Below are 27,522 nucleotides of genomic sequence, written 5' to 3'. Positions count from 1 at the left end.
TGGGGAGAAGCTGCCCAGGTGACTGCCGGGCTGGGCTCTGGCACACTCACCTCTCCGTCTCACTCTCCTCGCTCGACTGCATCTCTTCCAAAGCCACCTGCAGGTCTGCAATGCGCCGGATCGAGGTCTCCAGGTCTGCCTGCAAAGTCTGCCTGACCGCTGAGAGCTCGTCCACTTGCTTCTCCTGGGGAAACGGGAGGGGGATTCAGGGGGGGCCAAGGCAGGACGGGGGGTGGGAGGGCTGCCTCTGGAGAGAAGCCTTCAAAGCTCTCTCAGGGATGCATGCGGGGAGACAATGCAGGACTCTTGGCTGGGGTCACCCAATGGCCTTAGCTCAAGTTATTGCTTTAGCCCATTTTCTGACCGCGGCTGGTTTGCACAAGCCCCTTGCTGTGTCTGCTCTACCCCAAAGCAACAGCGCCAATCCGGTTGTGTCTCCAGCCCCCGCTGGCACCGCCAGGCCGAAGCATTTCAGAACAAGGAATTCTCATGCCCTGCTCTCAGCTGGGAAATGGGACTTGGCCAACCCCTCCCTCCCTCTCCCTGCAAAAGAGCCCATCCACGGGTGTGGCCAGCATGGCAGAGCCTGCAATTTCTCTTGGTTGAAGCTGCCAGCAATCAACTCATCATCACGGAGGTGACCAAGAGCGAGGCACCCACAAACAGCGGCAGGTCTGGCTGGGAAGGCCTGAGAGTAATCAGAGAAGGCCCGAGGTTTGTGGGCTGGATGAGTCAAATGGAAACAGAACTGGGACTAGAAAAAACAAGGAGGACAGGAAATGCAGTGTGGAAAAAGAAAACCCTCCAAAGGATGCCTGCCGGTTGCAGAAGGGCCCAGCGGTGGGTGGGAGGGAGGGAGGGAGGGCCGGAAGAGCACCGAGCATCCTTCAACAAAAGGCAGATGCAACCACCGGGCCCCATTTGCTCTGGAAGGGAAAATGGGCCAGGTGCAGATGGGCAGGAAGACCCTCTCCTCTTTGCAGGAGGACAGGCTGAACGGAAGAAGTTGGACTCTGGGCCTGACTCTCTTCCACCCGTCCCAAGCATGGGAGGCGGTTCCTTGGTGGCCAGAGCTGGTGGGGAGACGCAGCACTGCCTGGCCTTTGGAGGGGGAGGGGCAGCCTTCAGCTGGGACCAAGGAAACTGGCAGAGCCTCTGCCCCCACTTCTCCAAGGCAGAGGAGCAGGAAAGCAGCTCTTTCAAGCCCACCCTCTTGGGAGGGAGAGAGGGAGGGAGGGAGAACCTCATAGATGCTAACAGATGCAAACAAGCATGGCCTCTTCTGGGGTTTCTTAGAGAGCAGGAGCTAACGTGGCCATTTGGAAAGGAGAAATCAGGAAGGCAAACAGCCTATTGATCCTCAAGACGCTCGACCCAAAACACGAGAATCACTTCCTCATTTCCTTTCTCCAGAGAGGAAACTCAAATCTCATGGAAGTGGTCACTAAGGGGGAAGGCCTTAGGGTGCTTTTGTGTTGCTGGTTGTGGCTCCTTCACGACTTGGAATCGGAAAGAGGCAGCTCCTGTTTCCTGTGGGTGGTTTGGAAACTCGATGTGCAAACGAGAGATATTTTAATGCCACCGCACCGAGATACGCGTGTGCGATGACAGGGAGACGGGGCGAGGGGGCTGGCCTAATTGCACATTTCTAAAGATGTATTTCTCTCTCTCTCTTTCTTTTTGCCCTTTGCTATTTTAAGTCTACCTTTGAATCTCAAACCTGCCCAAAATCTTCCTTTGGAGCTCTGAGAGCAGAAACTAAATTGGCCATTTGGAAAGGCCCTCCCTCCCCCCCCCCACCTGCTGCGTCCTCCAACAATCTTGTGAGGTAGGCCAGGCTGAAGGGCAACCCCAATTTCAGACTTCCAAGAGGCAAATGGAGTGAGAATTCCACCCTCTCTCAAACTCCTTAGTATGTTTTATTCTTTTAAAATAAATGCACATATTGTCGTTAATTGTTTTTTAAAAATCCAATGATTCAAAGACAGATCTTACAGCCTGCTTTCTGTCTTCTTCCAAAGACCAGTTATACAAGTGGGGAGGCCAAACACCCTCCTCTCCCAAAGGAGCAAGAGAGAAACATCCTTCCTTTCACAACAGAGACATGACAGCATTGTCGGTTTCACTTAGAGACCGATGATTTCATTGACGTTGTTTCTGGGGAAGAAGGATTTTTCATAACAGCTTCTGAGCCCCGATAGCAAGACTGAATCTGTGTCTTACATAAAATCACTTCCACAATCCCATCTAGAATTCAAATATTTTTAACAAAAAACCTATCAATTCTGCTGGTGCTCTAATCAAGCTCTCTAGACCGAACCTCAGCAGTCCAAGAAGCAGCTGGAAAGGAGCAGACACGATAACCGCCAAAATGGACATCGAAGGAGAAACCCTCTTTTCATAGCCAACCTACCTACAGAAAGAACCACAACACAGCACAGAAAAGGAAATGCACCCCACCTACAGGATTAGAAAAACTTTTCCCAGCCGTCTCTACGGGTTTTTTTTGCTGAAACTCTTCTCCATCCTAAGGGCTCATTTCCTGGCCTTCCTCTCTTGGCACCGTTTCACAGCACTGTTTCAGCAGCACACCTGCCCAGGCTCGATTACACCCATCCGTGGCCCACAAAGCCTTTGCCCACCATCAGCCTGAACAGGGGGCTGAGCTGGAGCCACCCGTCAGGCAAAATCCAAAACCGATTTGGAAAAGCTGGCAAGGGAACTGTGGCCCAACTTTCTTCCATGCACCAATCCTGTTGCATCCTCAGCAGCCGAGTCTCCCCACAGCCCAGTGGTGAAATCCAATTTTTTTTACTAATGGGTCTGTGGGCGTGGCATGGTGGGCGTGGCAGGGGGAGGATATTGCAAAATCCCCATTCCCTCCCCACTCTGGGGCCACCCAGAGGTGGTATTTGCCGGTTCTCCACTCTTCTCCAAACTCGGAACTGAGAAAGAGCCCCCCCCAGCCTTTCCTTCCCCAAGACACAGAGAAAGGAACCACGGAAGGGGCAGCTGAAGTCACCACTTGGTGTGATTTCCCTCCAATTCTGTGGCAGAAACAAAGAGGTCCCCTAAGCCCTCCTGATCTCCCCACCAACCCACAGCTTGCGCTCCAAGGGAGGGGCAGGGATGGGGCACTTCCAAGTAGTTCAAGCATTGCTCATCAATCCTCCTTTCCTTTCCTTTCCTTTCCTTTCCTTTCCTTTCCTTTCCTTTCCTTTCCTTTCCTTTCCTTTCCTTCTTTCCTTTCCTTTCCTTTCCTTTCCTTCCCTTCCCTTCCCTTCCCTTCCCTTTCCCTTCCCTTCCCTCCCTTCCCTTCATGAAGCCAAAGCTGAGAAATGATTAAGGCATGCAAAGTGAGAAGAACGGGGGTGAGGAGGAAAGCACCAGGTGAAGAAGGTGCTGAGATAACAGCTCCAGCAATTAGGGAGAATGTCTGCTGTCAGAGAGGCCCAGTGGCAGGGAGCCCAAAGGGAGGTGTGTGTGTGTGTGTGGGGGGGAGAGACAGATTTCACTGTTTGCTTATTTCTCTCTCGGACTCTTTGCTTTCTCTCCCCCAGAGCCTTGGGATAAAGGAGGCCCCAGCATACCCTTCAGCATCGGTCCCTTCTCTTGCAGCTCCTACACCACGGCTGCTTTGGAGGCAAACCAAGAGGTGGGAACGTAATCACAGGTTGGCACCACAGCTTTGCTTTGCCGAAGGCATCCTTGGCTCCTTTAATCGGTGCCCAGACCAGGAGGATATGTGGGCAGCTTTTCACCCACTGTCACGTAAGGATTAGGAAGATTTGGGAGCTCAAGGCACAATCTTCCTGGAGCTATCCAGGAGTAATCCTCCTGCCAGCTACGTTTCTTCCACACATACATTTACCTGGGAAGTCCTCTACCAACTCCGCACTGGGTAGGTACTATGGCGCCAAGCCACTAGACTTCCCCTGCCCTGATCTTGCGCTGGGTAGAAGAGGCCCCCGAGAGACCAGGCGCTCTGCACCCGCACCCAAAGAAGTGGGACCCCTGGGGCAGGAAAGCCCCTTCAGCTGCCCGGCAGGGGCCTTGCAAGACAGGCCTTGGGACCCAGCCCCCATCGGTCCCAAAGAAATCAGCCCAGCTGCCCAACTGCCCAGCGTAAAAGGCACAAACCACAACTGACGTGTCTATTTGCTAAGGGAAAGGGATCTTGGCTTCCCAAGTCAATAAAGGCACCACCTACTGCAATGTGGCATGACCTATCCTGGGACTGGTGGTGCAAGGAAGTGTTTTACGAATCTCACCTACGGTATAAACATAAAAGATTTCTAAACCGGCCTTTCTGTATGTCCCCCGCCCCCCGCAACCAGACCAAGGCCAGTGGGGTTGCTGGTCAAGGCACGGACGCCCCCCCCCTTACTCTTACCAGATCCACCCGCCTGCGACTGGCCTCCAGCTCCCTCTGGGCCAGCTCGCTCATCTCGGCCTTCACCTCCTCCAGCCGCAGCCGGTAGTAGTGGACGTTCTCCCTCTCACGCGCCTCGCTCTCCTTCGCCTTCTCCAGCTCCTCTCCCATCTTGATGACGCTGTCCCGGAGACGGAGCACCAGCACCTGCGGGGAGCAGCCTCAGGGGAGCTGAGCAACCCCTGTCCAGGAAGGCCCCACCCCCACCCCGGTATGGCCGGCGCCCTACCTCGAAGCGCTTGATCTGGACGCTCTGGAATTCCATCTTGCTCTCCAAGTCGCAGATCAGGGCCTCCTGGCGACTGACGATTGACCGCTCCACCATCGCTTGCTCCAGGTAGGAGAGCCTGGCCTGGGCCGCCTGCAGCTGTTTGCGGAGGGGAAGGGAAGGCGGATATCCCCCCAAGCACATTTCTCAGGTCGGGGTGGGGTGGGAGGTGGAGTGGAGTGGCCTTGCAGCAAACCACCATTAAAACCCAGAGGAGAGCAATCCCTAAACCACGATGGGGCGGGCAGGGGCACCCCTACACCATCCCCAGCTAATTTTAGCAGCATTGCAGGCTGGCAGCTCCCCTCTCCGAGAGCCGGACAGGAATCGAGGCCCCTGGCTCCAGAAAGGTCTTCGTTCCACCTGCTTACCTCCCCTCTGCAGAGCCCCCCCCCCCCATGCCCTGTCCAGCACCCCCAGCCCAGCCAGCATGCAGTTCCAGCTCTTACTCTCTCCTGCAGGGCCTGCTTCTCCTTCTTCAGCTCTTCCAGCTGCCCCTGCAATTCTCGGATCTGGGCAATGTCTGTGGCCGACTGAGGGGGGAAGAGAAGCCAAGGCCTCTGAGTGGCTGCGGATGGGAGGCCGAGAGGGAGGAGCCCCATGGCAGGGAGGACGTGCTGGCTGACCCTCGGAAAGGGTGGGCAAACTGTCCAAGCTCACCACTGACCAGAAAGTTGGCCAGCGACATCAATCCTTATTCCCACTAGGAGGTTCCCTTCAGCTCTGCCTTTTATCTGAGCAGGGGGGCTGCTCCCTGGGGGGACGGGACACGCAGGCAGAGTCTGGGCCTTGGAAACGCAGACACAACCGTTGTGTTGTTTGCTGAGTGACAGCAAGCTCCCAGTGGGAGGGGAGGGGGCACCAGCTCCTATGGGGTCCCCAGTGGAAGGCCTAGTGATCGGGAGTCCGGGTGCCCAGAAAAGAGGGGGAAGGAGGGGTCCTAGCCCCCCCCTCACCTGTGCAATCAGAGCCTTGTGCTTCGCCATCAGCTCATTCAGGTCCTCCTGGTCCTCCTCGAAGCGCTTGAGCAGGTCGGCCTTCTCGTGCTGCAGCTGGTACAGCTGCTCGTCCACCTGCACAAGACACAGCAAGGCCTCTAGGTGGGGGCTTCATGGGGGCGGGGCGCATTTGGGTCAAGGGGCAATTATTCAGTCGGGTACCAAGTGTTTGTTCCTGGTGGCCGTCTCCAGCTCTGAGTGCAAATCCTCCACCTCCAGGGACAGCTTCTTCTGAGACTCCTGGGCTTCGGCACATCTGGCTGCGCTCTCTTCCCACTGTCAGAGCAGGGAGGAAGGACATCAGTGGACGCTGTTGTCATGCTGGTTTTAGGGATCCCCCCATGCAAGGGAATCGGGGGGGGGCATCCTCCTCCTCCTTCCCCTTCCTGCCTGGGAGGGGAGGGGGGAGGAACAATGGGGCCACGCTTCTTTCATAGCGGCTGAGCTGAAGAGACGGGCTCATTAATTAGCCAATGAGGTGAATCTCCTCCAATTGGCAGATTAAAGCAACCCACAAGGCAGAGTTTATAAAGGATTGTTTCTTAAGCATCATTGACTGCAACCAGCGGGCACAAACCCAGGAGGCCTCAAGGCTCTTCCACTCCAGAGCAGCCCCCTGCCACCCCCACCCAGGCCTGGCTGGGCAGTCTGAAGTCCCCTCCGCCTCCGTGCCCGGTTTCTCCATCTTGTCTTCTTCACTCCTGGCGTTTGCCAGCACCTGGTCTTGCCCACAGGGTGCCCGCTGGGCCTTTGCTCCACTCTTGCCCAACCCGTCTCCGAAGCCTCCAATCAATCCTTGCCCCCCCAGAGGGGCCTTTGCCTGTTTGCTGACGGAAAGGGCTGGGTCTGCAGCTGGAAGCTTCAGTGGGTGATTTCTGCCCTAAAACCAGCCTCATCGGCTTTTTACGCAGAGGCTTTGGAGATGGTAATTAAAGCCTCCCAGCCAGGGGCTGCCTTTAGCCGGTATTAAATAACGGGGATTGTAAGAGCAGCAGAAAATTCTGCAAGGGAGGGACTTGAGCCAAGAGCATCCTGCTGCAGGATCCCAGGATCAGAGGATTTGGGATGGAACTGGCGAGCCCGCCCCCTCCCCCCAAAGACGCAGGCGCTTGGCGAGCCTGAAGGGAGCTCCGTGGATCTGCCTCGCAGTCCGGCTGCCCAGATCTCTCCGTGCAGAGAAAATGAGGCAGGGCAGGAAGGGGACTCTGCCCCATGCAGAACCAGCCCAGAGTGGGGAGGACAGGCTCTAAGGGCAGAAGAAGCCCCAAAGGCTTACTGGCCAAGCCAGCTGTCCCCCTCCTCATCTCCAGAGGCCCTTGGCTTCACCCGCCTTTGCATCCAAGAGCTGGCGTGGCTGGATGGCCGTGGCCACGTCGCACCAGTCCCCTGATTTTGTTTAAAAATTCTGCTTTCCAGTCTCACTTGCCCCAATTTGTGAGGGGAAGTGGATTTGGGACACGCAGAGCCCTCTCATTCTGCACCCGTAATTCAGATTATAAACCCCAGAGCTCTGAATGTCTGATTGCCTCTCCTGAAAGGTTTAGCCCCCCTTCCTTCCCTTCCCCTCCCAGCCCTTCACTTGTCTGTTCTCCTTCCTCCTCTCTCTCTCTCTCTCTCTCTCTCTCTCTCTCTCTCTCTCTCTCTCTCTCTCTCTCTCTCTCTTTTAAATCTGCATAATAATTTTTTCCCACTTGGGAGCAAACAAACTGAAATTCCCATCAAAAAGGATACATAATGTATGAACAGATCGAACGTGTTAAGCTGGCAGTGCTGCCATCTGTTCAATGCCTCTTCTGCATGTTGACCAAGGCTCCCTTCTCAAAAGGCTCCATTGCTGGGGAAGGGCAGGAGGGGAAGTTTTTCCTTCAGCACCTCACCCCCCCAGCCATCCTGCCCCCCCCCCTTCCCTGCTGCTTAAACCTCCTGGGGGGGATGGTGGAAAGGAGAAACCAATTCCCCGGGAAGGGGGGGGGGCTGAAATTCACACCAATCTCAGGCCCAGCAAAAGAGGGGCTGCTGCCCAGGGGGCTACCTGCGCCTCCCTCCCCCAGCATCGCTTGTCTAGAGGGAGTGAAAAGGGGACGATCCTGAACATCAGCAACATGAGACTGGAGAGCAACAGCCAGACCTCTGGCGGGCCTTTCATCTGCCCCCTTCTGAATAAGTGGATCTTTCACATCCAGGAGCAGTATACCCCTAATCCCCACGTGGACAAATGAAGACAGGTTATCTGCACAACGGCCACTGGCAGGCACTTAAAGGCACCTATCAGGAGGAGATAGATCCCAGAGATGATCCCTCTGGGCGGACAGTGGGCGGTGGCCTCTGACCAGGATACATTCAGGAGACAAACTCACACAGTGACCCCTATTGAGGAGATACAGGCATTACAGCGCAGTGTACCACTGGAAACATTTGGAAAAACAGTGGGAAATTAAATTAAGAGCACCTAAATTCAGGGTCTCTCCCGAAAGGCACAATTCTGAAAAGCCAGCCCTCTGTGAGAGCCGGTGGACCAGATTGGAAATATATTTGAGGGTGAGGCAGGTTGCTCTCTCTCTCCCCTCTCAACCATATAAACCGAACTGAGGGAGGGGCTGCAGCAAACAGAGGGCAGGCTAAGGTATCTTCCAATCTCTCCCCCCACACACACACACCTTGGTTATTATCTGCAAAGCCCCCCGGGGGCTTCCCCTGGGCCAAGGGCAGCATCTTTCTAGCGCCTGAAGGGCAGCAGGGCAAGAACCCCTGAAGGGACCTGCAACTCCCCTCCTGCTTCTGCCAAACCAGGTAGAAACATCTGTAGTTCACAGATGCTGTTTACACAGAATTATTATCCCAATCACCAACGCCTGTGCTCGCTGTAATTGCCTGCATCTCTGGAATGGCATGTTTTCAATGGAAACAAGCAAGGGGGATTATTTATTGAATGTCTCCGGAATGCTTGTGCAGCTAAATTGGAACTACTCTTCCTGAGGGGCCCCAGCCATGCCCCCCCTCCCCATTTCAGGGATCAGGTGAGTCACCAAGACTGGCTGCCTCCTTTCCAGCGTCCCTCCCACCCAACCGCCTGCCCTGGGGCCCCTCAGCTCTGCTGCTGCATCCAAAGCCAGCTAAGGGGCTCTCTGCCCCCAAACAGCCAGGGCCCCTCCATTGCTGGGGAAGGTTGCCAGGAGCTCCAACAATCCCACACCCAGCTTCTGTCTGTCCCTGATGGGCCCCAGGACACTTTGGAGATGCCTTTTATTAGCCAAATTCTCCTCCCCGCACCCCACCCTCAGCTTTCCCCAGCGGCTACACCACTATCCAGAGGGGCCCTAGCCCCCTCCCAAGAACAGATGCCAAGCTAGCGCAAGGCTTGGTAATTACAGCCAGGGAAGACCCTCTATTAATCGAATTGCCCTAATGACAGTCCCAGCCCTTCCGGAGGAAGCTTCCTCTCTGCATCACTTCAAAAGGAGAGCCAGAGGATAAACAGGAAGCGGCTCAGAGGCTCAGGGTTCAAGTGCCACCAAAGACCGACTGAGCCACCCTCTCGTGATCTGCTGTGCCAGAAGAAGCTTGAAAAGTGGGGAGCTTTTAATTCAACCTTAGGATCCATTCAGCGTCCTTGGTGTGGAGCCATGCAGGCAAAGGCCAAGAGGCCCTCAGGCCACCGCCTGGCCACTGAGCCTCTTCCTGGGGGCTCCCCTCCTCACCTGGCTGCGAAGCTTGGCCCACTCCTCCTGGCTTCCTGATGGGCCTGGGTCTCCGGCCCCAGAGGTCTCCAGCAGTAGCTGGACGTCCGCCAGCAAGGCGTGGGTCCTTTTCAGGTCGCGCCGGAGTCGCTTCTCCACGTCAAAGTCCCGGTGGCCAATCTGAAGGAAGGAGGGAGCTCAGGGAGGGCTTGTATTTGGGCGTCTATGTGGGGTGCCCAAAGCAGGGAACCATGTCAAAAATGGTAAATGTTTTAACGTTGTTAATTCTCGGGGGGGGGGGGCGGTGTCTTCAGCCACAGGGGCTCCTTCTGCATGGTGAAAGGGGCACGCCAGATGCCACCCAGGCCTGCTGTTGCCCTGTGTCCTTTTGCAGTTGGCCTACAGGGTCTACAGCCTCTGGGCGCCTCTGCCAGGGGTGAGTCCAGCGGAAGGACCCTGGTGCTGGAGGTGCCCCCCTCCCTGCCAGGCAGCTGCTCTTCCCTCACCTGCTCACAGAGGGTGGCGACCAGGCCCTCCAAGTCCCGCTTCTCACGCAGGAGGTTCTGCTTCTCGTCACATTCCTGCTCGCACTGCATCTCCAGCTGGCGAAGCTGCAGCCAAGCCAAAGGGAGACATGGGGGGGGGGGCTCACAGGCTGGGGAGGGGGACATGCCCAGAGACCCCCCCCTCAGGTTGGCCATACCCGCTTCTGGCAGGACTTGCGGGTGTCCTCCAGCTCCTCCTCCTTGTCCTCCAGCTCCTTCTGGTGGATCTGCTTCGTCCGCTCAATCTCCAGCTCCAGTCTCAGGTGAAGCTGGAAGGGACAACCAGGATGAGGGGAAGCAGGTGCTGTGGTGGGCCTCCCCCCATCCCTAGCTGGGCCCCCTCTGGAAAGGAACACAGGAGCCGGAAGGGTGACCCCGGGGGAGGGGGGGGCTCACCTGCTCCAGCTGCTCGACAGCCGTGGTCTGCTGGCTCAGCTCCTGCTGCTGCTCCCAGGTTCTGGATTCCAGATCCCACAGCTTCTTCTGCAGGGCGGCTGGGGCACTGGCGTCCAGGCTGGCAGAGTTACTGAGCTCGTCCACTTGGCAGCTGAGCGTTGCGACCCGCTGGCCCAGGCCCTCATTTTCCAACTCTTTTTGCTGCCGGGGGTGGGGGTGGGGGAAGAGAGCAGGAAAGTGGGCACCTTCCAGCGACCCGTGTGGAGAAGGCCTCGGAGAGCCAGCCTCTTCTGGAGCCTGGGCAGAGGTCCAGGGGTCTTGCCAGCAGCCCCCACTCATTTGGGGCACTGGGATTCAGCCCGGCAGGAGGGTGGCACGGGCAGTCTCCACTGTGCCCACCCGGGCCTTACCTCGAGGCTGTGCCGCAGGCTGCCCAGCTGGAACTGGAGGCCGGAGTTCTCCTGTGCCACTTTCTCACGGAGGCTCTTCTCAAAGGCCGATTCCCCCAGCGCCTGGGCCAGCTGCAGGTCGAACCTGCCAGGAAACGTGGACTTGGGAATGTGGATAAGGAATCAACCTCCCTACAGAGTTGGTCCAGTTTTCGGTAAGCCGTGGGGCAAGAAGCCCCTGGAAATCCCCTCCCACAATGGTCTCCCTCCCTCCTTCTTGGACCCTGCTCATAACAGAATGCTGCCATTATTGTGGAGGAGACCAGGAGGGACCCGTAATATATGCCCCCCCAGCCTCATCCCATCCAATGAATATGCTTGGAGTGTCGATGGCTGCCACTGCCTTGCTGAAAGAGCTCAGGGACTTCGGGTTTGGGGGGCTCCGGTGCTCCCCCTCAGGCAGACTCTTACTTCTTCTGCTTCTTCTCCAGCTCATGGTTGCGGCTCTGCTGGTTCTCCATCAGCACCCGGGTGTCCTCCAGCTCGCAGGTCAGCTGCTGGCACTTCCGCTTCAGTTGCTGGGCTGCCCGCCTGGCCTCCTCGTACAGTTGCTGCACCTGGCTGAGCTGCAAAGCAGGGAAGCCCCCGTGAAGAGAAAGCCATCCCTCTCTAGGGAACATCACGGATGCCACACACCGCCCGCTGCCCCCACCGCAGGGCCACTTGGAAAGCCTCTAAAGCTGCCCTGTGCCCATGCCAGCCGTGTGGTCTCTGGCACGGATGAGGAGTTTGGGCGCTGCGGTGTGACTCCCAAAGCCCCTGAGGACTTTGCATCGGATTAGCACTTCTGGGGGTCCAGTAGGCTCTGGCTTAGTCCCAGGCCCAGCCAGGGACGCCGTGAGGCCAAAGGCAGCAGCTGGGCAGTAGTGGGAAGACCCCGGGAGGGCTGTCTTCGAGCCCTGCGCTCCTCCTGCATTCCCACATGCGTGTTTACACACGCGTGTGTCCTCTCCGTGGCCTGCCTTTTGCTCCACGTCCGCTTTGGACTGTTGCTCCCGCTCCAGCCTCTCTTCCAGCTGGCCAATTCTTTTCCGCAGAAATGCCGCCTCGGTCTCTGCGCAGTCCAGACGCATCTGCCACTCGTGCCCTGTCAGTGCGAGAGGGTCCGTATTTGCACGGCCGGCCGGCCGTGCCCAACCTCAAGGTCGGCTGCTTGCACACACACACACACACACACACACACACACACACACACACACACAGCAGTGGCCTGAAGGCCAGAGGGGCTCAGGCATCCTCTGCCCTCCTGGGCAATTCCAATTGGCAGAAAGAGAACAGAGGGTCTCAAATGTTTTGGCCTCAGGGACCCCTTTGCAGCCTTAAAAATGAGCCCCAGGAATTCTGGTTCACGCAGCTCCTATCCAGAGCTATTCCCTGGATCAGAAAGGCCAAGTGAGAAATGAAAGAGTCTCAGTGGTCCCCAGGTGTCCCCAGAGCCCAGCAGAGCTGAAGCCTCCCAACCTTCCCAGGCAGGTCGTCCTCAGAGGGAGCCGGGCACCTGTCACGCCACGCTGGCAATAACCTTGGATGCTGCGCTCAGCCTGGCTCCCAAGACTTCTAAGACATCCTGACAGATCTGGGGCAGAATTTCTCTGGGGCGGCCTGGGGCGCCTTGTGGCTTGAATCAAACTGACATACCCCAATGCCCCCACCCCCCGTCAAAATGAGGGGAGAGACAGGTGTCGCTTGGGAGAACTGTCAGGCACCCCAATCTAGCAGAGCAGTGGGGAAGGGGGGGCTGCTGCCCCACGGCGAGAGGCGGTCACAAAGACGCCCTTGATTTGCTGCCCCACAATCTTCAGAGGCCAAAGCCAGTTGGGTTTTGGGGGAAGGGCTGCCCCAGATCCTGTTGGGGGGCTGCCTCCCACCTTTCCCAGAGCTCTTGGCCTCGATCTCACGGAGCTGAAGCTGCTGCTGTGTTTCCCCCAGCTGCTTTTCGGCCTCCTCCAGCCGCTTCTGAAGCTGCAGCTGCTTGACCTGAAAGGAAAGAGATGCCTAGGAATCCATACGCATGTTGTGCCACGACATGCAAAGTTCCCAGGAGAGGCTGGAATTCCCAGGGAAACACGTCCGTCTGTTGGAAGGTCCTCGGCTTTGAAAGGAAGGAGGCCTGGGCCTTTCAGAGGAGGCCTTCTGGGGTGGACCGGAGGTGCTTGACCAAGGAAGGCTCTGGGAGCAGCCCTTGTCAACCCGCTTCCTCCACTCCCATGGGGGCTTTTTCGGGGGCACAGCTGCAAACGGACCTTCCTGCTCAATTGCTCTGGGGTCAACTGGTGAGGCACCGTATCCGGCCCGTGTGGAACAAACCTCGGTGAGGCTGCCTCTCTGGCTGACCCAGGCACGAGGCCTTGGTGCTGCTTCCTCTGGGAGGAAGAGATGGGCCTCCTTGGTGGCGGGACCGCAATGCCTGACCTGCCACCCCAAAGAAAAGGGCCAGCTCTGCTTCCTCCTTTCAGAGCCCCTTTTCAAACCAGCTTCAGCTCCAAACTGAAGACGGAGAGTGAACGGATGCTTTGATTGCCGTTTTGGTCGTTTATGTGCAGGCAATCTGTACTGGGCACCAGGGAAGCTTTTCAGTGGCTAAACGCTCCGAGCCCAGCAGTGTCTATGCGTGGCACGTTCAGGCCCCACTTTGGAGTCTCCCAGGTAGACGAGGGGTGGGGAGAAACCCCAAGCGAAGTGAACCAACCCTGGGGGGGTTGAAAGGAGGGCAGCTGTGGGGGCCGAAAGTGGCAGGCCTAGAGGGGTGAGGATAGCTGGGGGGAAATTTGCCCTGGTGATGCCAGGGATGAAGACCGCTGTTAGCCTCTCTGCGCCCATCAACACCTCCCACCCCCACGCACCTGCAGCTCTTGGGCCTCTTTTGATGCCCGCAGCCTCTCGGCACGTTCCACGTCCAGCACCCGACAGGCAACGTCTCCTTTCAAGCGTTCATCTGACAACTCTGCCGTCAGGTCTATGACCTAAACAGAGCAGGAACAAGAGGTGGGAGGGAGGGAGGGTTTTCCAGGGACAACACCCCCCTCCCCTGACTGCAGGGATACTTTGGAAGGAAGGAAATAAAGAGGAGCCTAAGGAAAGCCGCATCATTCAGAATCGCCCATTGTTTTGTCCAGGACTTGGGTGCCCTTTGTGGATTGAGAGCAAAGGCAGACAGACAGACAGACCAATGTTCAACCTCAGCAACTGGATATATAGATGATGGATGAGAGAGAGAGAGAGAGAGAGGAGATACAGTGATAGACAGATAATCTCACTAAAACCACACTGGCAGTAATGCCAGCCCTCACAGTACCTGCCAGCTTCTACTGGCTTCCAGAGCGGCTGCACAGCAATGACCGAGAGGCCGGCTGGGACTCGGGGGAAACCAGTTTCCATTCAGCTGGAGGGGGGAGGGGCAGCAGGGGGACCCTCTGCCCATTTGGGCTCCCGTCTGCGCTTTGGGAGAGGAGGCGGCACAGGGATTGTTGCTTCGGAGGGAGTTTTCCTCGCCTCACACAAATCCTCTCCACAAGTTTATTGGAAACCTGAGACAATTTGATAATCTCCCGGGTGCTCGGGGCATAATGATAGTGTTAATTAATTAATTGCTGAAAAGAGGCTTTGGCAGGAGCGTGCCAAACAACTGTTGTCTAATTCCCTGCACAGCCGAATGTGCAACAAATGCCTGCCAAGTTCGGGGGAAGGGAGGGGGGAGGGGGGGGAGAGGGGGAGGAAAAGCCTGAGAAGCTGATCTGGCAAAACTCCAGCATCTCAATGGGAAGCCGGGAAAGAGCCCCTGGCTGGGCCTGGCAGAGAGAGCGGGAAGCGGAGCTTTCCGGAACGGACCCTCCTCTGCCCCAAGAGCCCCCAGTCGGTCCACCCTGCAGGACTGCCGAGGCCAGGTGCTTCTTCTAACACCTTTCCGCATGAGACCAAAGCAAGGAAGACCCTCCGGGGTCTCTTAAAATGTGCCCAGGGCAATTTGCAAGAAGAGGCCTTTTGTTTTCCCCTCCCCTCCCCTTTTATGCTACACCATTTTGCAATCGCTCCGTGCTCTTACCAATCTACCCATTGTTCTGGAGTCAGGCATGATAAAGAACGCGATAGGAATGCTTTAAAAAATAGTAATAGTAATAATAATAATAATAATAATAATAATAATAATAATAATAATAATAATAATGCACAAGTCTTTTGTGTTCCTTAGCCTCCGAGTTGACAAGGAATCCAAGCAAGCAGACCCCCCCCCGCCTGGGTGCTTCCATCCTGCAGGGCTGGATGAAGGGGTGGAGGGGGCTTCTAAGCATTTCTCCATGCTGCATCCCACCTTCCTGCAGCAGAAGAACATGCCAAGCACCGAGGCAGGGCACCCCTGTGTCTCTAGCAGCAAGACCACAGAAGAAGCCCCCCACCCAGCTGATGGAGAGGCCAGGCAAGCCACCAGCCTGCCAAAAAAGGCCCCCAAATTAGTTGTCTGATTGGCAGAGCCTTAAGTCCAGCTGGGTGAGGCACCGCAGCCCTTCCTGCCAGAGAGAAGCTGCTCTCAAGCGGTGTCCTGGACTACGCCAGCCCCTCGGCCTGAACATTTCACCCACACCGGCTGGTCATTTGGGGCTTGGGAGGCCCAGAGAAAGGGGGAGGGAGAGGCAGCAAGAGGGGCAGGGAGGGCCTGGGGCGCTGAGCAACTGCAGAAGCAGGCAGAAAATAGGATCGCCGCTTTAATCTCCCTGCTGTCCGCCATTAGGTGCCATCTCAGTTCAGGCCATTCCTTCCGGGCCAGGAGAGGCTGGCATGACTATAACCGAGAGGGGGTACGGGGGGAGGGTGTTGCTGGCTGTATTTTCCCTGCTCCTTATTGCCTCAGTCCTGAAACTGGATTATATCTGACCTGCTGTCTTTCCCCTCCGCTTCTCATCATACCCGGGAGAGCTTGCTGTGACTCTCCTGCTCCCCACTGGGCCAGGCGCTTGTGCCAACGGCAGATGTGTCAAGTTCATCCCCCCTCCTCCATCAGTCAATGGCACAAGCGCCCCTTGGCACTGCTGGTTGCAATGCTGACCCAAGGGACGGGGCTGCGATGGGCAGCTGCTGACTTTTGCTCAGCCTCAGAAAGATCAGGGGTTGGGGGGACCCATCAAGGGGCAGGAGGAGAAAGACCCTGGCCCCCAAGACTGGCAGGAGGACCTGCCACCTGTTCAGTGGCCCACCAGTAGGAGAAGCCAATCTGTGGGGGCAGAGCTTGTCCATGATGGCACCATCGCCATAAACGTCCCCGCCCCTCAATGCTAGGAAAAAAAGCTTCAAAGATTCCCCTCCCCCCAATTCCTTGTTCACATGAACACCTCCAAACATGCAATCCAAGCATCACCTGGATCTGCTGTGGCAGCACCCCGCCTACCTTGCTTTCCAGCAATTCGGTGCTCTCCTGAAGCTCCTGGCGAGAAATGTCTGAATTTTCCAACTTTTTTTGCAGCACTGCAAGTTCCTCCTGAGAGGGAGGGAGGGAGGGAGGGAGGGAGGGAGGGAGGGAGGGAGGAAGGAAGGAAGGAAGGAAGGAAGGAAGGAAGGAAGGAAGGAAGGAAGGAAGGAAGGAAGTTGGTTATTCACCATCTGCAACTTGAGTTCAGGATCACTCAGCATGGAGAGCAGAGGTGGGTTGCCCCCGGTTTGGACCAGTTCTATAGAACCAGTAGTAAAACTGGTGGGAGGCTCTGCCCACCCATCCTGACGTCATCAGGAAGCTTCTGTGCATGCAAGCGAAGCAAGCGCACACGCGCAGCCCCGTTGCGAACTGGTAGCACCCCGATGGAGAGGCTGCATGGGCACCTCCCAAAATGGCTGCCTCAAGGAGGGGGTCAATTGCCCATCACCCCATGAAAGGGAAGGTTGCTGGGTTTGCGTTGGGCTGGGGATTGCAGCCAAGGCATCGGGGGGGGGGGGTGCCAGGTGGGGGACGTTGCTAGAATCTCTCTTTTAGAGAACCGATTTAGCTCAGCTTCCTGCTGAATCTAAGGAAAATCAGGATTTGAGCCTCGCCACCCCCTTTTTCTCCTGGCCACTCAGGTACCTCCTTGACTCGGAGCTGGCCTTCTGCCAGGCTGATGGTCAGGAGTGGCCGGACGCCACATATCAGCTGCCACCACGGCCAACTCTTCACAGCTCGGTAGACGGCCAGGTTCTTCTGGATGCATCGGGCAGCCAGGTTCTGGATCTGAAGCAGGAGTAGGAGGGTCACCTCAGCGCCAAGGACTAAGACCACCCCCCCAGTGGGAGCCTGAGCGCTGGGATCCAGCTAGGCGTCTTCCAGCGCTGTAGGCCAGAGAGAGACAGGATGGGAGCAGGAAGGAGCCACGAGAGCCCCCCAGTTTCCCTCTGCTCAGTAGGGGAATCAGCTGAAAGCCCCCAGCCTCTGTGGGTCCTTTCCCCAAAGGAGACTCCCCAACCTCCCCGCTGGATCCAGGGGCCAGCAGGGCTGCCCTCCCCCACTGCAGAGCAGGGCTACCTTTAACTTCCTGAACTTCTGGCGGGAGAGGAAGCCCCTGCAGGTCGCCTGGAGCAGGACCAGGCTCTGGGACACCAGTTTCTCTCGCTGCTTCTCCAGGCGCGGAAGGACGCCAGCCTTCAGGAAGACCTGCCCAGAGGGACAGAAGGTGAAGCCGCTGCCCATTTCCCACCAGGCAGGCGAGAAGAACCAGGATGGCTGCTTCCAGTACCTGAGTGTGGCCCAGCGCAACGCTCTTCTTCTCCAAATCGAGGGCCCGGAAGAGCTCCTCCAGAGCCTGCAGAGAGAAGGAGCACCAACGTTCAGGAGACCTGCAGCAGCGGCCAAAATCTCAGGGAGGAGCCCTCAGGCAGCCCCCCGTCACGAGGCCCACAAACGGCCAGGTTGGCCCATCTTGACTGCTGGCACCGATGTCTTCAACTGCTGCATTCAACCAACATTTTGGCTGGAATTGCCCAAGTAGAGATTTGGATTCTCTCTCTCTCTCTCTCGGTCTTCAGCTGCTGGACATCTCTTTGGGGTCCCTTTGTGGGGAGACTCGGGCTCAAAGCAGCCCCATGTTTCACTGGAATTGAACTTGGGAAGCTTCCTCATCCCGCCCAAGCCCCCGCATTCCTTGTGCCACTCAGATCCTCAGAACTCAATACCCCGCAGGGCAGATGAGCAAGCTGGAGCACTTGTCAAACGAGTCTCCCTGCAGCGCAACCTGGCAAGCGTGGCCTTTCTCCACCGTCAGGCGCCTCTTGTTAAATCCTCAGCCGGAACCCCACACGCTGAGAGGACCCACAGGGCAGCTGCTTTCACAACACAATGGCCCCCACACACCTCCTTCCCTGGGCGCTGGGTTCATGGCCAACAGGAGGATGGGGGTGACGGTTGGCTTTCCTGTCTTATCGGCTGAAGCTGCAGTGGCCGTCTGGGTTCATCCCTCCCTCCCTCCCTCCCTTGTTTCCCCTTCTGACCTTCTTCTCATCCGTCAGCTCATAGGCCGAGGTGAACTTCTTCATCTCTGGCTGAGCCAAGCCCTGGAAGTGCCGCCGGAACTGGGTCAGCTCCATGCGATCCGCATAGCCTGCCGGAACATCAACGGAGGTGAACCACTTGGTACACAAGAACTGGTATCCCAGACCACTGAGACTCTGGTGCCCCCCCTCCCCCCGGCCACCCAAAGAGCCTGGAGGAGCAAGTCCCATCTTGCACATTCAGTTTAATGCATGTCGACCAACCCCGAAGAGCTGAGTCCTGGCCAGCCCCCAGAAATCCCTCTGCACCCCCAGCTGGAAATTAAACGGGGGTGTGTGGGGGGGGGGAGAGATTGATAGAGGGCTTTGCAGCACCCCAGGCCCCAAGATCTTGTCCAACAGGGAAAGAGCTCCTCAGCCGGCATCCCCCGTAGCTTGCCCTACGGCCTGTACACGGTTAACTCCGGGCTGTCACTTGCACGGCTTCTGCTGGATTTCATAGACATTATAGCTGTTTTCGAGGTTTACGCTGCTCTTTTATTGAGTTTCATCATGTTTGCACTTATTATTTGAAAGCGTGCGCTGTCCTGGGAGCCATGGGCAGAAACACACTTTATAAATTCCCCCAAAACAAACAAGCAGAGAGAAGTGGCGTTTTGTCATCGCAAACACTAACAAGCTGCTCACAAAGCAAAGAGATTTGGGGCAGTGAGAACCAGCCAGCCGTGTGGAGAGGAGGCAACCTAGTGTCCCCCCACCCCCCACCAGTTCTCTGGAGACTACAATGCCCAGAATTCGCAGCCAGACGTTGGTCTCAGCTTCTTCTAGGCTTCCTTGCGTGGTCAGAATCACAGCCAGCTTCCAGCCAAACTTCCCCACTTCCTGTATCCCTCAGTCGCCTGTTGTGTAACCTGCATCACAACTGCACTGCCCAGGAAGAGTCGGCGACCCTAAGCCTTCCTTGCACTCGGCAGGGAGACCCAGAAAACCTCCCTTTCGTACCAATTCTGTGCAGCCGCAAGGCCTCCAGGATCAGGCTGCCGGAGAGCTGGGCGCGCAGGGCGGGAACGTCCCACGCCAGTCCTGGGGCGGCTTCCGAGGCCTCCGTGGGCGGCTGAGGCTCCTGCGGCGTTCCCGGGTCAAGGCAATGGAGAAAGTGGATCCGAGACCGCTTGAGCAGATTGCTGAGAGCATCCTGTGGGGGGAGGGAGGCTGGTTTCGGAGGGATCCCTCAGCAATCATCTTTCTTGCCTCTTCTGAGGAGGGGGCCAAGGGCGGCAGCAGCCCAGGCTCTGCAGAAGCTTCGTTTCCAGGCGGCTCCACACGGACACCCCACCCCCATCTCTAAGGCCGTTCTGGGAAACGAAGCCCCTGCATTTCCAAAAGCCGCTCTCTCCCTTGTCGATCACATTCACAAGTGATTTCTGTTGGAAGCAAAGGAGGATCTGCCTGCCTTGATTTGGTTCTGCCTGTCAGAATTGCAGGAGCTGCCTTTGCAAACCGACCAAGTGGAAATGGATCAATGGGGAGAAATCCATCGACATCGGAGGGGGATCCCAGGCCGCCCCAGACGGGCCCTGCCAGGAAGCAGCATCTGAGCCCAGCCCAGGCGCTTCGCTCACCAGCTGCAGCTTGATCTGGGCGCACACCGACCTCTTCTTCACGGAGGCCAAGCTGCCACTGAAGGTCTTCCTGAGGCAGCCGATGCGCTGCAGGGCCTGCTGTGAGTGGCCCTCCCAGCCTGCCACTGAGCGGCAGAGCAGGGGCACCTGGGCGCGTGGCAGGAAGACTTTCCTCAGAGCCCCTCTGTGGGGAAGGAAGGGGGGCTCGTCAGCAGGAAGGCCGTCCTCTTGGCCTCCCCAAGTCCACCCAAATGGGCACCACGACTTCTAATTTGGCTCAGCCGTGGGGTGGCGGATCCGGCTCTCTCTCCGCCTGGCCTGCTTTGCAGGGCTGCTGTGGGAGTAGAGAGTCTGTGGGCCGCCTGGGGCTTCTGGGAAGGGAGACCCCACCCAACGCTTAATTCTCGCCCTCCGGCCACCATTTCCCAGCCCTGCTGTTCCAGATAATAAGAGCTTGTCATTTTTCCATTGAGCTGGCTCTAAAAACTTCCCCCAGATCCAAACTTCCTCCAGGCTGAGCCGGATGCTGGGTGCTGACCCACATTGGCTGCCTTTTTAAACAGTGACGAAAACTGCGAGCTTTCCTTGGCAGCCCCCATTGCCCCTCCTGCCTTTCTTTCTGGCCGAATAGAAGGGGGGCCAAGGGGCTGATTTTCCCCTGGGCTTTCATGCCCCCCCCCCAGCATCCGAATGAACTTCCACCACCCCTCCCAGTTCAAATGAAGCCGGTGGTTCAGGAAAGAAAGTGCAAAAAATCCTCCCCTCCATCACCAACTGCCCTCCTGGCAAGGCCTGTGAGGCAGGAGAAGGCAGGACAGCTGGGCCCTGCTCCAACCACCTCCTGGTCCTGGAAACTGCCCCCCCCAGTTGGCATCTGTGCCCCAGAGACGCACTTCCTTGCTTGCATAGTTTGGCGGGAAGATGGCAAGCACCAGTGCTTAAGTGGGAATGAACCCAGGAGCTTGAAACTGGGCCAGACCGCAGCCACCTTCCTTGCACCCTGGAAGCTCACCTGGCCGCCCCTGGCAGGCAGGCAGGCAGGCAGGCAGGCAGTCCCTGAAACTACCTCAGAGCCCAGGCTGCCTCCCTCCCTCCCTCCTCTGGCCCAGCCAGCCTGGCACCGCAGCCCCTCTGCCCTCCCAGCCCCAGAGGGAGAGAGACATCCCCCCCACCCCCACTCACATCTTGGACTGCTGCAGGAGCTGGATGGCGTTTTGCACGGAGAGGTTCCACTTGGCCTTGCCCACCCAACCGGTGGCATCATAGCGGACGGGGTCCTTGCCCAGCCGGTGGGCAACCTCAAACTGCAGGGGCTGCTCACACCTGCGGAGGACCCCCTGCTCTGCAGTGAAGAGGCAGAGTAAAGCTTAGCTGTTCTGCTGAGGGCGGGGGGAAGATTAAGGGGCCAAAGATGCCAAGATATCCTTCGGCCTTGTTGGGCACCAAGTGGGCAGCGCATACATGGCATGCCATTGAAGTGGAGACACAGAAAGGCCCCAAAGCCGCCCTTCTCTGAAGCATCCAGAAGGCAAGGCCGCCCCTTGCTTTGGTGGGGCAGAGCGAGAGCTCAGAGGGGCTGCCTTTGACGAAGGGAGGAGACCCTTTTGCCCTTTCCGATGCAGCTTTCCCCTTCGGCCTTACCTTCCTTCCCGAAGGCTGAAGACAGGCGGTCGAGGGCCCTGCTGTCGCTGGAGCTCTGCATCAGGGCCTCCTCATCCAGGATCCAGAGCAGGCCCTGAGGGCCCTCTGAGGGGCCCCCGGGAGAGAGAAGCATCTAAAGGGGGACAGACTGGCTTCAGCCACATGGCGTCAGCCCACCCCCCACGACATGCCCCCCTGGCAAATATCCTGCGGTTTATTAATCACTAATCATTACTCATTTTAATTATCATTTATTTATTGGCGACTACATATGTATTATTATATCATTCCATCTGTACAGGAAATTGTACATTTCCCTCCTAGCAATCTGCAGTTTTACAGCTCCAGGTTGGGAAGCAGATTTGTCCCCTCCCAATAATGTTGTCACGGAAGGGGAAAAAGTCTGTTTCTCCCTCCCTGCAGGTGTCCTGCATCGACTGTGGCCACGGGGTGGGGGTGGGGTGGGGGTTCCACCTTCAATCAGGATCGATCCCACCAGGGCAGGTCAAGCACAGTGATGCAGACCGGAGGCAGCAGCATGCCAGTTAATGCCATCCTTCTACGGTTTGAATACGAGTCGGTAGCACCACTTGTAAGGCCGGCCTGGCACCGGAATACCTTGGGGCACCCTTCCCCCTGGCTCTTTGGCCTCTCACAGCAGGGGCACAGAAAGCCTGAGTAATTTCTGATCGTGAGACAGGGAAGGGCACTCAGAGCCCCTAACGTTTTCTGAGTTGATGGCTCCTTCCTAGCTGGACTGGCATCCTTGGGGGCAAAGGCCCAGAACTTCCCCCCAGATGTGTTTCTCTGGGTGGGTTTTACCTCCCCCGCCCTCCAACCCACCCACCTCTCATGCTTCGTGCCAGCCCTGCTTCCAGCGCTGCTCTTGGCATCAGGAAAGCTTTACCCTGCCAACAAACCCTTGGCAAGCTGCCCCCACCCCATGCCAGCCTCTGAATTACCTGGGACGGGTTCTGATCTACGAGGGCCACCGTGGCAGCTGGCGAGTGTTCAGGCAGATCAAAAGGAACCTCAATGTTTTCCTAAGAAACAGTGATGGGTGGTTGGGCCTTGGAGGTGAGCGGATGGAAAAAGTCCCCTCTTTTCTGTTCTGCCCCACTGCGGCCCCCCATCTTTTCCTGAGGCTCTAAGCTTTCATGAGCTAAAGGCCGCTCCCCCAACCATCTCCGTGGCCTTTCCCCAAAGTGGTTCTTAACCCAACGGGACAGCAATGAGGCCAATGTCCAACAAGCCTCAGAGCAGGGGGTGGATAGGCACTCTGCAGGAGATCCCACTCCTCCAGTCTGGGAGACCCTCCTGGGAGCAAAGCTGGACAGCCAAGGAAGCGCTGGGGTGGGCACCTCACCTCCCGGTATCTGCCCACTTCGGACTCCAGGGTGGTCTTGTAGAAGAGCCCTTGCAGCCGCTCCTGCCCGTAGTTGTGGCAGAACTCCTCAAAGGTGGCCGCCCGCTCTCTCTTCTGGTGCCGGGGGCTGAGGAAGCCAGGGGTGTCCACCACCATCAGGGAGGCCATGGAGAGCTGGCTGGAGGAGAAGGACCTGCAAGGGAGGAGAAGGGCTCCCCGTTTCTGAGCCTCTCAAGGCCCAACCCCCGGATGTTACAGCCTCAACCTCTCCCTCCTGGGCTTTCGCTTCCCCCTAGAGCATGCCCAGTCAGGGGGCTGCTTGCTTTTCCCAGCCAGACTATGAACAACTGGGTGACCTTCGCCTGAATCCCGCAAAGTCACATCCATTATTAATAAGCAGCAGCCCCTCCCCCATCCCCTGCAGCCTCCCTTTCCCACACCTGCCTGGGGCACAGTCCCCACCACCTAGAAGCCCATCTCCTGACTGGCCTGTCCGTCATTTGTCTCCTATTGTTTATGTGCCTGCTTCATCATTAACTTTATTTTTATTGATTTTAATGCAATAGCTTTAACTGAGAGCGGCTCATTGGGAATCAGGCATCCTACCCGTTGAATGGATTTTTGCCCTCCCCATCTTGGGTGCCAAAGGGGTGCCTACCTGTTGACCATCATCACCACGGCTGCAAAGAGCTCCTCGTACAAACCGGCAGCCATGCCTTCCAGGCACTCCACCCCACTCAGCTTGGGGCCTGAGGAAGAAAAAGACTAGTGGGTGGAGGTCCCCTCCACAGGATCCCCCAGCCAAGCTACCCATAAGTCCCTGTGAAATCAGAGCAGAACCAAAGACATTAAGAATCCGCTTAGCCCCCCAAAGGGACACACCACCACCCCCGCGCATCTCTTGAGTCGAACAAAAGGCAGCTGGAGAGCTTGACAGATTCCAGTTCTTATCAGAGGCGGCTTCGGTTTTGATATCGGCCTCAACCAAGATTTAGAATAGAATAGAATAGAATAGAATAGAATAGAATAGAATAGAATAGAATAGAATAGAATAGAATAGAATAGCTTTATTCTATTCGGAATTCAAGACTTTCCGAATTGTCCCCTCACAGATGTTTAGACTGAGCGTGCAGCTGACTTGAATGCATGGATGAATGAATGACCGGAAACGGGTAGGAAGCAAAAGGGAACGTGACCCACCAGAGATGTTCCCTTCTCTGCACCAGCCATCCCGTTCTCTCTTTCGGCCAAGCTGAAGAACCTGGGGCTGCATGGAGAGGGAGGCTCCCTTTCTCCTCTCCCTCCAGCAAAAGGGCCGCAGAGCTACACAGGAGGAGGAATCGGGTGCAACCCAAAGCAGGCGTTGTCTTGGGGAAGCTGCCCGGCCAGGCTCCATGGCACCAGATTGCAAACCACCCGTCCTACTTTAGCTGCTGCCCATCCTGACACTGGCTTTGCCAGGGAAAGAGGGGACAAAGCCCCCTGTGGGGCAGAAACGTCCCTGCCTTCTTCTCCAAAGAGGAGGGGGGCAGAAGACCCCTGCCAATCCTGAGCAGGGGCAGCAACAAACCAGCCGAGGAGGTCTCACCTGGCACCTGGTCTGGTTGCTAGGAGACCATCTGAGGCTTACTGGCTGCCTCCCAATTGGCAGCAGGACTTGGCCAGTCCCAACCATGGGCTGGTTGCAACAGAGCGCACAAAAGCCAGGCCTAATGGAGGGGAGCGGGACGGAAAGGCAGCTGGGAAAGGGGAAGGGGATTCGACCGAGGGAGGAGATCTGGGAGGAGCGGCCAAGGGCTCAGAGGCTGCCTCCTTCGTTCCTTTCAACCTCCCAACTATCTCCCTGCGTGGCCACCCTCAGAGGCCGGGCTCTGCCTGGTTTCAGGACGGGGTGGACAAGGAAGGAAGAATCAGGCTCTCTCTGAGAAAAGAAGAAGAGTCCCCTGTGTTGCAAAGGGTCCAGGTGCAGAGCTTGGAGCCCTCCCACGTGGTTCAAGGGGTCTGCCAAGGAGAAATCACACTGGGGGGCACAAAACGGGGTGGGGGGGCAGCCGTACCGTCCAGTGGCTCCTCCGAGCGGGCTCCAGCAGTGACCTGCTGAAGGATCCGTTGTAGGTGGTGCTTGAAGACGGCCGTGGTCAGCTCCTCCGCCTCGCAGCCCAGGACATCCGCCGCCCGGTTGGCCCACTCGAACTTCAGGAACTGTTTCCTGCCCACTGGAGGAAGAGGAAGAGAGCCTGGCTATCCAGAACCCCCTCCCCTTGGGAGTCCTGGGATTACCCAGTACCCCTTCCTGCTTCCCCAGTCTTGGGAGGGGCTGGAACTGGGGGGGGGGCAGTCCCATTTCAGCCCTTGAACCAGGCTGGCCCTTCCTGCCTCATGCCACTGTGCCCAGGTTGATCCATCCGTCAGCACCTGGCTGGGTTCAGGGCAGCCACTCCAGATCCACTACAAACCCCAACTAAACCGAGAGGCGCAGGGCTGTCCCTTGTGAGGGCCGCTATGCGAGCACGCCAAACCGAGATTAGCAGCAGGCCGAGGAATTTCCTCCACCGAAGCGCCAAGGAGCGCAGTGACTTTAAGACGGATATGTCTGGCCATGGAACAAGGACCGAGTCTCAGACCTGCGATGGGCGCTGCACGGGGGGCCCTGACTGCAGCGCCCCAACAACACAAGAGCCATATAGGTTTGTGAGGCCTCCACCATCTTGGCTTTCCACCGAACCCCCAAGAGCAGCCAAAGAGGGAACCATGGCTGCACGGGCAGGACACCAGGACAGAGGATCGGTGGGCGATTTCTGCTTGCAAAGCCTTCTTTAAAAGGAGAGGGAAGAAGGGAAGATGAAAGCGGTCCAAATGAATGGCTGCTCGGGTGAAATGCGCAGGTGCCCCTTCGTGAGGAGACTGCAGCCTTTCGGTTTCCTTTTGCCTCGCAGGGCCACCTTCCCTCTCCGGCTGCAGGAGCCCTATGGATCCACCTGCCAAAATCAGGCATTCAGAGCCCCTCTCCTCTTTGAACCTGTCCTTGCGGGACCCTCCCTAGCAGTCCTGCCTCAGGAAACACCCCCTCACACACTTCCCCCCACCCCGAAAAACCCAGCTGCACAAAGGGCCTTTTCAGAATCACTATTTAGCCGCCGGGACAATTATTTCTGCTTCGCGAGCTAGAAAGAAATCCATCAACAGGCGAGAAGCAGAATAAGCCAGGTTATAAAAGCAGCAACCACAGTGGCAGGAAACCAGCCCCAAGCCTTCTCCCGAGGTTGGAGAGAAGAGAAAGGAGAGGAGGAGGAAAGGGGGAAAGGAAAACGAAGAATTGCCAGTGGAGATCGATGGGGGCAGGAAAAAGGCTGCTGAGGGGGGGGCAGAGGGTGACTGAGCCGTGGCTGGGGGTCCACAGACCTTCCCCAGACCAAGCAAGCAGGGCGATGCAACACCAGGATCAGCCAACGAAGGCCCAGCCACTGTGCCCATTTCCCAGTCCTCAAAATTGAGTAAGGAGGAACATCTCCATGCTGCCAGCCCTCCGCCTCCGATCACCTGGAAGTCTACCACTTTTTAACCGGGATCCTCGTTTCCCACATCCACCTGCCTTCCTGCCAGTCCCGGCTCAGTTGCAAAGGCCCCGTGGCATGCCGTGGTCAACGTTCCCCGAGTGCCGGCAGTGGCCACAGGTGCAAAATCCACAGGAAAGGCTCTTCTGCTGAAGTGGGCATGAACTGGGAAGGCCGGGGTCCCATAGCCCCCCCCCCAATTCAGGGTCAACTCCTTCTGGACTTCAAAATCAGGGAAGGGCCATCCAGGCCAAAGGGAGAGACCCCGAGGGGTCCCCAAAATGTGCCAATAATGCCTTGCCTCTTCCAAAACTTCCTTTGCCTCGATGGAGAAGCTGGCAGGGGCAGGATGCCTGTGCCTGGCGGACTGAGGTGCTAACTTCCTAATTTCTTAATAATCAATCATTGATTCATGGGTGAAATTACCATAAGGAGCAGCGCATGCTAGGGAGACATTTCTGAACGGAGCCCCAGCAGATTCCCCAGTCCTGCGTGCCTGTCTCTTTGAAAGGGAAGTGCATAAATCACCAGGAGCGACTGCAGAGGGGAGCCCCCCCCACCGCTTAAAGAATTTATGAGCAACTTCACAGCTTCTCTCTCTCTCTCTCTCTCTCTCTCTCTCTCTCTCTCTCTTCCTCCCTTCCTCTCTCTCTCTCTTATCTTAAGAGGGCTTTGCAAACAAGAAGCATTTCCATCCAAGAGTCTCTCCCCAGTTTAATTCCGACCCAGACACAAGGAACTAGCAGGGAAGGAAGCAGAAAGATGGCTGGCCAGGCCAGGCCAGAGGAGAGGTGGTGGGGGAGGGCTCACAGCCTAAGGAATCCAACAGGGCGCTTGAGCCCATCTCTAACCCCTTGGGCACACAGACAGCCCCCTCTCCCAAAACACAGCCCTCAGGCAGGTCTCTCTGGCCAGCTGCAGACGGAATTTCGGCTGAGGCCAGGCAGACTCTGGACCCTACGGACATCTGCCTTGGCAACTCTGCCTCTTCCAGACAGCTCAAGAGAGGCCAGGAGTCGCTTCACCAGCCTCACCCAGGACGGCGGTGCCAGTCCCCGAGCTGACTTGCCTCTCCTTGGCCTTTGGAGCTCTCCTGGGCAGTATCCCAGAGAAGAGACTGGCAGGGCC

General features: G+C 57.3%; 1 protein-coding gene across 1 annotated transcript in view; it reads right to left on the bottom strand.

Moving 5' to 3' along the window:
* MYO18B (myosin XVIIIB) overlaps window positions 1–27,522 on the bottom strand; it is a 45,023-nt gene that overhangs the window by 6,107 nt on the left and 11,394 nt on the right. The window contains 28 exon segments of the mRNA XM_070951376.1: window positions 51–184; window positions 4,394–4,579; window positions 4,662–4,799; window positions 5,150–5,233; window positions 5,657–5,773; window positions 5,861–5,974; window positions 9,397–9,555; window positions 9,882–9,986; window positions 10,079–10,189; window positions 10,317–10,517; window positions 10,727–10,850; window positions 11,177–11,331; window positions 11,728–11,852; window positions 12,634–12,742; window positions 13,609–13,728; window positions 16,146–16,235; window positions 16,815–16,958; window positions 17,250–17,378; window positions 17,461–17,526; window positions 18,212–18,321; window positions 19,214–19,406; window positions 19,834–20,017; window positions 21,016–21,175; window positions 21,475–21,607; window positions 22,437–22,517; window positions 22,841–23,033; window positions 23,499–23,589; window positions 24,898–25,056. Coding sequence (XP_070807477.1) covers window positions 51–184; window positions 4,394–4,579; window positions 4,662–4,799; window positions 5,150–5,233; window positions 5,657–5,773; window positions 5,861–5,974; window positions 9,397–9,555; window positions 9,882–9,986; window positions 10,079–10,189; window positions 10,317–10,517; window positions 10,727–10,850; window positions 11,177–11,331; window positions 11,728–11,852; window positions 12,634–12,742; window positions 13,609–13,728; window positions 16,146–16,235; window positions 16,815–16,958; window positions 17,250–17,378; window positions 17,461–17,526; window positions 18,212–18,321; window positions 19,214–19,406; window positions 19,834–20,017; window positions 21,016–21,175; window positions 21,475–21,607; window positions 22,437–22,517; window positions 22,841–23,033; window positions 23,499–23,589; window positions 24,898–25,056 — 3,715 coding nt within the window.

This window comes from Pituophis catenifer, unplaced genomic scaffold (genome assembly GCF_029215685.1).
Source record: "Pituophis catenifer annectens isolate HBS135680 unplaced genomic scaffold, rPitCat1.0.hap2 SCAF_10, whole genome shotgun sequence".
NCBI classification, from domain to species: domain Eukaryota; kingdom Metazoa; phylum Chordata; class Lepidosauria; order Squamata; family Colubridae; genus Pituophis; species Pituophis catenifer.
This window is presented reverse-complemented; position numbering and strand designations above follow the sequence as displayed.